This window comes from Opisthorchis viverrini, assembly GCF_000715545.1.
Source record: "Opisthorchis viverrini unplaced genomic scaffold opera_v5_54, whole genome shotgun sequence".
NCBI lineage: Eukaryota > Metazoa > Platyhelminthes > Trematoda > Opisthorchiida > Opisthorchiidae > Opisthorchis > Opisthorchis viverrini.
In genome coordinates this window covers 1,445,219-1,458,603 of record NW_008751711.1, presented here as the reverse complement: position 1 = coordinate 1,458,603, position 13,385 = coordinate 1,445,219, and the positions used below count along the sequence as shown (strand labels likewise).

Sequence of the window (13,385 nt, the reverse complement as noted above, 5' to 3'; positions counted from 1 at the left end):
AATCTTGACAGGGAAGTATGGCCATCCCCAGAACGGTTATTCGAAAGAACTGAGATTGTTTTCTCTATTATTTTGGTGCCGACCGCGACTTTCAGTCCGACAGGTGGAATTCTCGTAGTATTTGGATCAGTCTTTTGCAACAGGCCTAGTTCAACCTAAGTGTTCACAAACACAGTGGACCCCGTTCGTCGTTCACCGACGGTCATATTTCAAATGACGTTCGTTTGGTACAACTTTTCGAGCTCAAAATTATTTTAATTGTTTACTGTAGGATGCGGTTAGCCTGGACACAATGCTGGTAAAATGAACTAATTATTAGATGAGGAGCACACGACCTTAATTTATTTTGTCTGGTCAGCATTGTTTCGTGTCATTATTCGCGCACGGAGAAGAAAAACTATGCAGACAACATACCACATTTTAATGTAGGTTTCTCGCTCACTCAGCCGGTTCGGACTGCACCAGTGCGGCTCGCACTTACACAGCTTTTGTTGTTCAAACAAAAGTAGGTGAGTTTTTAATCACAATCAATTTTTGTAAAATATCACGGGTTAGCGGCTAACACCTGATGCGTCTTGCATGATGCGCTTTGTTTTTGGAAACCTTGCGTTTCGCACTATTTCACTGGCAAAACACCTTGATATGTTTGTTCAAGTCTCTACAGTTAGATGGTTATGCGGCAATTTTACTTATATGAATACCAGAACACCAAACTCGGCAGAACTAACCGCAGTCATCCTAGAGAACGAATGCAAAGCACTTTAAGACCTCGCAAACCTGGCTACATATTTAAGCGGTTAGCCTGCATTCAGAAATTTTTCGAGGTTCCATATTGTTTGGTAGCTCGTTCAGTTTAGTCGAAATCTGATATTCTAGACAGGCGTACAGGAAACGTTCTCTCTACTTTAGTTCATGCATTGGGACAATTTTATGTAAACAGCAATCTAGCACAACGATTCGTGATTCGGAACATTCAGTAATCCATCGGGCAAATAAAACTTGAGGTTGTTATCTAAATAATCTACTAAACGGGGCTTTTTGGGATAGTTTTGCCCAGCTTCGATACTACTGATTCGGCGTTTGGTCAAGACATGAAAGTAGTGCACGAGCACATCAGTCAATAACTTGGCAACCAAAGTTGCCGCAGAGCCGCACAGTGAACCTTTCGCTAAAACAGTGTTGGGAGGCAAAGAACAGGGCTTTTGGATCCGTTTATATTTGGGTCTGCGGATATCAGTAGAAGTGGTACAAAACTACTTTCACGGATATTCACATGGTTTTGAATTTCATCAACTTACATTGGACGTGGCAAAGTCACTGTTGGTAAAGGGCATATTTTTATTTATTTGATGGCAAAAAAATAAAGGGCGACTCCTTGGTGATCAGCTCACGCGAGTCGCTTACGCCACCAAAATCAACAAGCGTCAAATGATCGAGAACAACTAGGATTCTGTCACGGGGCTTACATAAATATCGTGTAAGCATAGAAGAGATGCTCGAGCCTTCGATCAGCACCTAGCAAATTGCGGGAATTAGACTGATTCAGAGACAAACCCATTAGTGCCGGACCTACAATTTACTTACCTCCTGTTAGAATACGGTTTGGTCAGCAGGTTTCTCACCCCGGGCCCAGCGATCACACGGCAAATAGATGGTAAGAATATGTTTGAACTTGGATCGCATGCTCCCATTGGGCATACACTTCCTCGTTTCGTGCAGCTGCTGTATGGAATAACTCTCCTCCGAGGATGGTCACGCTCCACCAAGGTATTATTACACAATTATTTATGCCGGTCCTCGCGCTGGTAACCATATCACCTCGCGCTGAAAGCTTAAGGGCCACTGTTACAACTTTTATACATGTGCCTCCCAGATGAACGATAGCCGCTGAAAAATATTGCTGACATCAACCAGGAAACTGTTTGCAAAAGGCCAGCTCCTGAGTATCTATCCGTGAATCCGTGAAACTGTAAGCAGGATGTTCCATTAAATTTGCCGGACCAGAACAATAATTTCAAAATTTGAGGAGCCAAATATATTGTCTGGAAGCGGAAACACAAACATTCACGCTTCACTTGCAACACATAGGGAAAATGCGTGAAACTTCAGAATGGAAGTGACTGGAAAGATTCATTGTTCATAGGGAAGCATGAAATAGGCTGCCTAAGATTGCTTGTTTCCCAGAATACAAGTAGACACCCCCATGGCGCACGTCTGCCCTATCGTAGTTGGTTCTTAATGCCGTTTCATCCCATAGAGGGATTACATTTACCTCCACATTACATTTTCCTCCACAAATTTCCGGTTGCTGTTTGCTTTCCTGTCTCATACAACATTTGGATAAAACACTGCCTTACTAGTGTCTTGTAGGTGATTTTATGCCTGTGAAACCATGCGTTATGACTAATGGCCACCGGTCTGATCTCGGTCATCTGTATGGGACTGCTGACTCGTGTGCGCGCCGACAAATACAAGTCACTGAAGGAATACAAGACCGACGCGTGCACAAGGCGTCTAATTGTGGCGACAGAGCTGGCGCAAAACCACCGCTTGAAAAGTGCCACTGATTAAGAGACGGCCGTCCCTGACTTAGGCGCTGATCTCTAATTTAAACATTGTATTCTATCTTGTCTGTGTGCTCCACAGACTCACACCACGTTAAAAGAATTCTAAGGTTGGAAATCACATTTTATCTATCAACCAAACACAGACGTTTATATAAATGGAGCGCTTTTCATCGATACATATTATTAGACACGGATAAACTCAATAACCCGACAGGTCAATGTAAGACAGCTCAAATTCATGTGAAGGTCCTAGTCAAAGATGCCGCTTACCCGGATCGACGTTTACAAATCTGCAAAAATCATCGCCAGAGGCAGGCTGCTTTTGTAAGAAAATTCAATGGAAGAAGTCATGCCTGAAACATAGTCGATAGTAGTCCTGTGGCACTATCCGCGTGAATAAAGCGGGCGTGCTGCTCCGTCCTATTGATGTGATCGAACATCGCATTGTCACAGAGTTGCTTGTGACCAATACGGGTAGTTTTTCCCACTTTCCGGAGGTTGGAAAAAATCCGGAATTTAGCTGACTGGCTGGAGCTTCACTGGTTTTGTGTGAACAAATGTACGGCAAACCCCGGAAAACGCATAACCAAGATGGACACGGTTGAGTGTGAACAGCAAACTGCGTAGTGCTATCACAGTCCAGTGGAGACACGCAAAGATGTGCGAGTTGTTGATCGTGATCTTTGCGTTTATTTTTGATTGTTTTGCAATAAATTTTACTACGTAATTGGCGAAGGGTTTATACTTCAATGTTTTGTGGCTTCCAGGTATTATCAATCTCTTGCAGCCGCAAACACGATTAATGTATTTCAGTGTAATATACATTTTAACTTTGGGCATTATTCGGACTATTTCCGCGAAACACACCGGGAAACTTTTGACATATTTACGCACCCACTGGTGAGTCTTCTGTCAATTTCCTTGGAAACGGAAATCCGAATGTGCCGATTTACCATTAGTTTTATTTTCTAGCATGTCAGAAAATTGTCCGAACAATGTGGAAGTTAGCAGGTGCCCGTTTTGATTAAGTTTCTTCACAATCATTCGGTGGCTGGCAGAATTCTTCACAGTTTAGTCAAAAAATGAGTAAGTACAATGCAGCTGAAGGCGTTCCGTCGAGGTGCATCATGACCGTTTACCTGGAAAACATGGGGATAGTTGGTTATCAGACGTTGTCATAGTTTCTGACTTGATGGTTCAAGCACCTTGGTAAAATCAGTCACTGTTTCTTTCTCTAAATGCTCTTGTCATCATGAGCGCAAATGCTAAATTTGGCCTCCTTCTAGATATTTTACTTGACTGATTCTGACTGTCAAACTTATTGTGATGATGAGATTCACAAGAATAGTGGCTATGGTGACTTGCATATGAGAAAGCTATTTGTGAACAGTAAACGCTCCTCAGATTAATTGTTTTTTTTTCTGGGGAGCAACAAGTCCGCGTACCGTCTAGTAGCAAAGGCGTGCTTCCTCGCCAATGCCCCTCAGCCGAAATCATTCAGCAGAATCTCTTACGTCAGAACAACCGAAATTAATTCTTTTGAATAAACTGTAATGCTATGGGATGATTTTATTGAACAAAGACAAGAGATTTAGGTGGGCGAAAATTTTGGGACGCCAGAAAGGCGTCCACCTATATGATTCTCGCCGAAATATCAGGACTACAGCAGATCGCAGCTGATGACCAATGCATAAATGCATCTCTTCGGATTCGCCCATGAATTATCGCGCTGGTCAACGACGCCCTATTTGGTTGGTGTCTGTGGGGTTGTCTTATCTTCCACACCGCCGACATATTGATTACATCTCCCGGAAGGCGTACAGTTAATGAATAATCCATTTTCCACATTGACGACGACCTGCTCATGTGCCAGGATGTCGCAGCGGCGAAAGAGAACTGGTGTTTGGCACCTGCAAAATTAAGGTGACACCGTATATATCAGGGGGCGGTTTTCCGACCAGTGTTGGATTCATCTGGAGAATATTTAAAAAAATGATACATCCAGACCCATTTGGTTTCCTATAAGTGCCAGTCAACAAATTAAAATGGGCTCCGGGTTTGCGAACTCCGAAATGTTTTTGGACGGTAAACATGACAATCAATCTGGTTCACTTTCACTGGCTTCCATTTACCGTCAAAATTGTCCCTAAAATTGAGAACATGGTAGGATATCCAGCTGACAGGCGCATCTGCCTTAATTTTGTGAAGCAGAATTACCTCTTTTCCTCCTTGAAACAGCACAATTTCTCTGAACATCTACGCTAGCCTATTAACAACTATTGTGCAGCAATCATATTCGGGTTCGTCACAGAGAGGTTGTAATTAAGCACCAAATAAACGGCTAATTTACAAGCGGCTTTAAACTTTTAGCAGCCAGTTGATTTGCTTGGTAACCACCTCTTTTTTCTTTAGATGCCAAACAATACGAACATTCAGGAGATACTGTGATCGATTGTACGTCTGCTGCATCCAAACATCAATCATATTTTTTGAATTGGCACTGGGCAAGCGATAACATGAAATCCCCAATCGACGTCTGGATTGTCCAAGAAGGTTTCTTTTCTTTAGAAAGCTTAGTCATCACCTTTGAACACATACATAAGTGATCTTTGCCTGTCTCATTTCAAAAATCCCATTGATGGTTCTAACACCACACCTGTGTGAGAACCACCCAATATGAATTTTTCTGTTCCCAAGTCAACCCGTCAACGGACGCCTCAATGGATACACAATTTAAAATAGGGCAGTGACTCACTGGAATACAGGAGTCAATCATCGTATTTGAACCAATAGATTGTAGATGAATTCGGTAGGGTGACTGCGGCCTGAAACGCTTAAATCTACAGCCGTTGGTATCAACCTGTGCTTCTGGGACTGTCGGTGGTTATGTTTTGTGACGGACAGCATGAGAATCGGGAACCGGTTACTCGCGCTTTCGTCAAAGCATTCGTAGAAGTTGCTCAGTTGTTTAAAAATGTAATGCGTAAATAATACTCCATTTTGACATCCAATACAGAAAAAATAACATAACAGTCACGGTTTTAAAAAGATGTATTCTGTTGTGACACAATTTTGTGGTGTTTGCGCGCAGCCCAAGCCATTGCACAGCACGTGGGTCTAATTTTACAGATTACTTGCAACCGTATGCGACATTTATTGCCCCACCTTGTCCACGTCTATATCACGGACGAGTAAGCGAGCATCCCATGGGCGCTAAACATGTATCTGATTCATGATTTAGAAATCATGTGTTGAGCAACCAAAACGGCAGGTTCACAAGCGGCTTTCGACGGCGTACTGATTTGCACTTATAACGACCCTTTTAGGTGCCAAACATCATGAAAATGTGAGAGATACAGATATCACAGATATCAAAACAGGAATTGGAATATCGCTGAACTCCAAATCGGTGTCTGGATTGTTCCAGAGGGCTTCACTATTTTGGTAAGGCACATTCAAGCGTGAACCTTAATCATCTTATTTCCAAACTGGGTGAGGAGTTTGGCACCAGGAGACGCATGAGGTTTTTGATTATGCAAGGCGTCTGAAGCGAGAATGTCATTTGTGCCGACGCTGTGGAAAACGATTTGTGATCGCGAAATGAGTCTAATATACACACCATCGTCCGTTGGAGCGAGAGACCATACACTTATCAAGCGTGCGAGCATATACTCACAAATCCCCACACATTGAGTCAGAGAGTGAAATAATGCTGCTATGTCATCATGGACGCTGCATGAATTCGGCATCTGTCGGTTACCGACCGTCATTTTGGCATTTCCATGCCTGCAGCAAGACCAGTCGCATGAAAACTACACTATCAAAATAAGTTACACCGTTTTTATAATACGTTCATCCTTCGTGAATGAATTTTCTTCGCGGCAACGGAGGGAACGCTTTGGAGTTTGTCTTCTTGTTTCATTGATAAGACTATTCTGTGTAGTAATAGCATCAAGGGACATGTAAACCTGACTAAATGTTCGCACGTTTTCCAGCGAATCTGCAGTACACCGTCATGTTTCGAGCCACAACCATTGACCAGGGAGACCGAAATTTAGCCACAATCCTTCACGATGCACAGGATACGTGGTATCTTAAAAGTCAGCCTTGGTTGCATTGGACAATTGAAGTTATTTGCAAGAAATGGACCTGAACCAGAATGACGTGCAAATGCAAACCATAGCCAGGTATGACGTGTGATAATCTTGGGACGCTTTCCCTCATAATGCTTTCAACGAAATTCCGAAACGCCGAAATTGCAAGCAAAGTTTATTGGTATCATCGAAGTGTCACTTATCTTCCACACCGCCGACATATTGATCACGTCTCCCGGAAGGCGTACAATTAATAAATAATCCCTTTTCTACATTGACGACGATGTGCTCATGTGCCACGATGTCGCAAATTCAAATGATGATTAAATATGACGGGCGATAATCCTATGCCGGCAGAAAGTGATTAGCCCTTCTACGCACTTCCAAAACGCCCAAATTAAAGGCAGGGCGGAATTTTGTCATGATCGTTCCAGTCTATCCAAAATCCCTTCTCGACAGAGCCCGATAATAAATATTGCGGAATTACGTGTTGAATATTATTTGAATAAACCCAACCACAGTGCTTGTGAGGTATCCGTCTCTCGTGACCAAACTCCCAGTATGATACGCCAAATGTCGGTACAATTCAGTGGGTATACTAGTCTTTCCATTGCGGTTTAATCTTTTGTGGTGCAGATTGTATCCGGCCGATTAAATCTAGCCCCTTGAGCATTTCGCTAGCATTGAGTCGAGAGCGAAATAGTTTCACGAGTTGGGGAAACTACACTTTGATGATCAGCGGTTGAGATTTGCGCTGAGTTAGTGGACATTTATAACGTTAGTTCTCACAGATTGGGACAAAATCGCGTTGCATTTGCTACCAGATTTCAAACCCAGAGTATCCATAATGTTAGAACCAAACGTATATTGAAATTTACCGCCGGCATCATGGGTGCCGTAAGTACCCGCATTTGCCATTTCGTATGTAGTATGGATAAGCAGACGAAGGTTGCATCAAGTCACTCTGTTTCAGACTTGAAATATTTTAAATGCACACGGCAATTTTAAAATCATGGGAAATATTTGCACTTCAACCTCGCTCTTATTTGTGATTCCTTGGTGAAACAATGCTACTCGTTTTTCTATGCCTTATATACATCGTAGGATACATGAGAAATTAAACATTTGATTAGTGTTATTATCCACACACTGCCTGTGTAATCATTTCTCTGACGAAAATATTCTTTACGATTCTATGCCACAAGTAAGCGTGTCCGGGAAACCGGGGTTGGGGACTAAATTGATGGCTTAAACTTCCTGAATCATAGTATAGATCGCTTCTAAACAGAACAAATCACTTAAAATACGTCCACACCCACTTGAACATTTTTTAATTCAGCAAAATATTTTAAAAAAGCTGAGAACGTGTATTCTTTTGACGTTCAGGACACACACGCAAATTCTGCCAACCTGTCCAAAACGTCTGCCTTTTGATTGCATGGAATCCGAAATTATACTGATTGGACAGGCTTGGAATATTTTTTATCGAATGGCTTCCTTTAGAACCCGCAGCCCGTACCAAAGCTGAAAATTTTGTGTATGTTGAGCATGTTGTTTAGGATTTTCTTAATTGCAAAGGTTGCCATTGTCCATATGGTCATCGGAAAAAAGCGTGAGTTATTCATCCTATTCCGCTCGTTCAATTTCGATTGTTCAACTGCGCCGTTCAAAAATAAACCATAGGATAATTTTTATGGTGATAAATTAAACGAAACATGTAACCCTACTCTCCTTATTATTCGGATCTGATTCATACCACAATTTCTCTTCAGTAAATGCGTTGGAAGTTCTCGCCGATTCGTACGCACCTATTGGTAAGTACACAAGTTTATTCACTCCGTTTGTGGACTTCATTGTGTACGCACCGTTTGAAACATTTTTTGTTACTCACAGTTGAAGTAATGATATTCAATTCAATTGGCTCCATTAAATTTCATCCCGTATAATCTGAAACCAGAAATAAGGCGTCTGCTGTAATTCAAACTACAGTGCTTTCGTCCACCTGGCAATATCTAAGGATTTGGGGCCAGTATCTTGAGAAAACTGCGCATAGTGAGATAAGTTTGTTACGAATAAGAAGTCTCGAGCAAGTTAGTCACAGACAGATAGAACTCACGAAAGGCAACGTTCACAAGCGACCTGCTACTGCTCTGTAACTAATTAGCTGCTAAGCAATATGAACTTCGAAAGATACTCGGATCCGTTTCACGTCCGATACACCCACGCGTCAATCATACTTTGTGGCATTCGCACACGGTTTATGAAGTCGGGGCTTGGAATACCGCAGAAGCCCGGATGGAGGTCTGTGTTGTTTAAGAGCGTTCCAATTGTTTAGGAAGCTCCGTAACAACGTTGAAGGACAAACCGATGTGATGTTTATCCGTCTGATTGTCAAACACTCGGAAAGCAGAAATATCACGTAGTAAATTGCGGGTTGATGAAATGGTGGCCAGTAGACGCACGAGTACCATTGAGCATTAGCCCAAACATCCCAACGTAACCCTACTAACCGAGCAGACGGCCAGATTTTGGGACGCCTATTGAAGGACGCAAACAACCGCCGGCTAATCTGATATCTTGGAAAAATAGCACTGCACTTCCATCTTACGTTCTTTCCGATTAGAGGTCAGTTCATCCTAAATTGTCCGCACTACTGAAGCTTTTCGAGCAGACTTAAATGTTCTTAGGCGTTTCTGCAAAGGACTATAGATTCATGATCTAGTTTGATTGGATTGTAAACAACTGAAATTCAGAGAAGACCAACTGACTTCTGCGGATATTTTTCCACCCTCATTGCAGCAAAGCAGACTGAATTTCTCCCGGTAACATCAGGGTGCGTTAACTGATATCATAAGCTGCTTCGAATGCAGCAATGGGATTTAAAATGTTTTAGTCGAAAATCTGAAAGGCAAATTTGTTTACATATTAGCTTCACTGCCAAAATACCCCTTAAAATTGAGGCCGAAGTTCAAGAAAACCTGACAACGAATAAAACCGAGGGAGCTTTTTTGCTCGCCTGATAATCAAAAAGAGACTGAAGTAGCACAAACGTATTGGGTGAGGATGTCAACAGAACTGAAACGGGCTGATGAAACGGACTGAGACCTTTTGAGAAATCCCAATGCATTCGTCTACATTGGAATCACGTGGAATCACACGTGCCTGGACGATGCATATTGCTTACATTAGCCTGTCATATACAAGAATTCGTTATTCGTTTCAATCCTGAATGTAAACAAATGACAGATTCCAATAAATTCATGTCTCCGTCGAGGAAAACCGCTCCGAGTCCGGTTGTGATGCTTGAAGAGACAGTCGGACAAGTTTTGGTTGCAGCAAATTATTTGGTTATTCCATCGCGTTTTGGATGTCAGGGTTCTGCCGGAAGCTGGAATGTACACAGGAGTATATACGGAACTTGATGTGAATTTGATAGGATCTGGATTGCTCACCCTTCACTCACTTCAAAATCACCACTTCTGTTCTTTGGGCGCAACACGTTAGAATGGGAAGATTGTCCAAGACATTGTGTGATTTGCGCACTCAGATATAGAACTTAAACCCGGGAGGACACATGTGAATATGCATACTGCTGGCTGGTCAGTTTCTTCGTTTTGACCACGGAGAATAATCGTTTCATTTTTGTTTCAGATGCTAAGCATCACGAAACACTGGGGCAATCAGCCATGACTCCCACATGGGCTTCCTCCACACATCCATCAGAGACTGTGAATCATGAACTCAATGGACAAACGCAGAAGTCTATACCTCATAAAATTCTACACCAGTGTCCAAAATGCTCAAAAGTGTTTCGGCACGCTAGTCAGCTTCGTCAGCACTTGGAAACTCATTCGGATTCGAGGTCATACAAATGTGATTTCTGTGCAACATTTTTCAGGTCACTCCGAAGTCAGAGGGGTCATCTGGTGGGAAAACACTTCGACAGATTGGCAGCCGGTGAACGCACAGGCGACATGACAGACTCAAGGTTTTTGAATTGGAAAGTCTATTTGTGTCAATATTGCGGTAAAATATTGCGAACGCAAGCCGCGTTGGACGCACACGCTGGCGTCCACACGGGGGAGAGACCGTATGCTTGTGAAGTGTGCAAAAATACCTTTAAAACTCCTTCCAGTTTGACGAGACATACAAAACAATGTCACCGAGAATCCAAAGAAGATACGTGAGTACCGCCAGCCGGTACGTTGTTTTTCCAGGTATGCTTCACACACGTTGAAGATGCATCAATAAAATTTATTTCGCTGTCACACGTGCGTTCCTTTTCGTTGTGTAGGGTCGCTTAGTATATGAGATGTGAAGAAACACTGAACTCGATCACTGCCTCTATTAATGCTACCTAGATGCGGAGTTCGTGACTCGCGAATTAACCACATTGCCAAAGCAACTGCTCAACCGCTAAGGTGCATCGGAGGAATGAGATTTGATATTCGCAAAAATGCGACAGTCCCCTAGGAAAAGCCTGAGAAAACCTGACGAATTATACTGAGACAAACTACGGTAAAGAAAACGAATTATCGGAAATAGAATCATTAAGACGTCAGTGCTACCTTCAAATTTCTCTCTCAAGCCAGACCACCAACTCTGTCGACAACGAAGCCGGTTTAGTGGACAATTATTCGATTCTTGGTTAAATCGGTTTTGATGGTAAAATTCGGAGCAGGATGTTGTAGAATTGTTTCATGGATATCCAACGATGGCGGCAGAAATAAGATGGCGTAGAATTTGACCTACGTTGTAGACCACACACAATGGCGTTGTCCCGATCATGCGATTGCAAAGCAAACTAATGGAATTTACGTTTCGTCTGGTGGAAAAGCCGGCTTTGCATAGTGACTGTGGGTTAATCAAATTTAGTCACTTCAAGAATCGAGATTCTGCAGGTCATTCTTGAATTTCATGTCATGTTTCCGGTTCCTCGTTGTGTTTGCCGATTCTTCACAAAGGTTACCAGAAACAGCTGCATTGTTTTGTTTGCTAAAAAGCGCAATACCAAATTTTTCGGCAGTGTTGATGCAATTTTGCAGTGCACCTCCGATATAAATCCTCGGCGCATGGAGTGGACTCGGTTTTCAAGCGCTGTGAATTAACTGAAACGGTCCTGGTGCCTATAAATCGGTTAATCTGCTATTATTCGAAAATCAGCTGTTGTTTTCACACACATTAGTGAAATTTGCGGCCGTTCAACCCACATATTGGTGTGGTTTACTGCGAATCTCGGGATACAAACCCCCTTTACCGTATGTATGTGTCCAGATCCAAATTCCTCTATCTCAAGAGCCACATGAATAATTATTGAACAAACAGTTTCTCCGAAAGAATTTGGGTATGACATAGGGTAGTAAAGCGATAATCGAATTGCGCGTGAAACTGTGGACTTTCATGTAACCATAGGTTGCAGTAAGTAGGGTGTTATTGAGGAGAAAATTGTCCACATTAAAGCACTCTAGCAAACTACATCTTTTTCTACAACAGGCAATAAGAAGTAACAAGGCTGTTAGTCCGACGTCACAGAGAAATCCAAAGCGGCCGCCAGAATCTATAGCGACTCTTCCGCCCTTCGTCTAGCGAATGTCCCAGGAAAAACGTTGTATGACTTTATGAGCTACAGCTTCCTGCTCCCAATCCAACGACGTCAGGGAGTCATTTGGCAGATGCAGATCAAACATTCTGTAAACTTTGCAAAACAAGCCTAGAACATAAGACCGTCTAGCAAATCAGGAACTGGTATTCTTCCGTATTCACAGCAGACGACGTGAAAGGTTCCCAAATACGATTCGTGTACAGGCGGCATCCGTCATGATGCTGTTTTTCATCAATGTCTGCCCATGGAAGTAGGCATCTAATCCAGTTGACGGGCATATTGTGCTTAGTTAATGTAAAATACAATGGTTTTGTGTGATCTATATAACAACATTGAGGTCGTATTGACAAATATATTTAGAGCGTTTTGCTTCAAAGCTACAATTGAATGAGCTTTTCAGTCTTTTCGGGAGGGGTGATTGCCCACCAAGCGCCAATGAATGCATAGTTCAAAGATATTGTTAGCATCATACTAATGACTTGAAGTTTATTGAGGTAATTTTTTCAATGAATCTAAGATGGAGGATGTTCTAGGTGTGATCGAACGGCACCGGGTATACCTTCGAAACACCGGGTGAAACGAAGAACCGATAAAGTCACATTTTTTCGCGAAAAGTTCTTGGAAGGTTGATTTTGCAGCTTTCATGAGAATTCTTGTGCCTTGCCGTCTGTAGACTAGAATGCACACGCAGTCTGAACGGGGGTATCTTTCAGGTATCAGATAAGTGAGAATTAGCTGGAAACGGTTGGATGACGCCACTCCACTGTCAGATATCGTTTCCTGGAAAATCTCAGAAAGCTTGGGTTCGAAAATATCCTTTGATCAATTTAGTGCCAGAAGTGTCAGGTGAGGAATCTTGATGCGTCGGATGTTGAACTCGAATCAACTGTGATTGCAAATAATTTTAAACAGAGCAATCGCGCTCGTTACGCAAATTGCTTCTTGCTCTTATGGAATAATGCCAAAGCTTTCGCACTCATATCCGTTCTCGTCAGCCGACAATAATGTGCAGTGCTTGGCAATATGTTCCACCCGATTGAATAACACTAAAGTTAGCAAAAAACATAATGTTGCACAGTGTCTTGTGACCAATGCGGATTGTTTTTGGCAGTATCATGGTGG

The 13,385-nt window shown here is 42.5% G+C and overlaps 1 protein-coding gene across 1 annotated transcript in view; it reads left to right on the top strand.

Annotated features, from left to right (window-relative positions):
* T265_03732 (hypothetical protein) overlaps positions 1-13,385 on the top strand; it is a gene marked incomplete at both ends in the record, with an annotated part of 34,194 nt that overhangs the window by 9,286 nt on the left and 11,523 nt on the right. Inside the window, 3 exons of the mRNA XM_009168279.1 lie at positions 447-509; positions 8,434-8,475; positions 10,313-10,844. Of these exons, the coding sequence (XP_009166543.1) occupies positions 447-509; positions 8,434-8,475; positions 10,313-10,844 (637 nt within the window). The remainder of the gene's footprint in view (positions 1-446; positions 510-8,433; positions 8,476-10,312; positions 10,845-13,385) is intronic.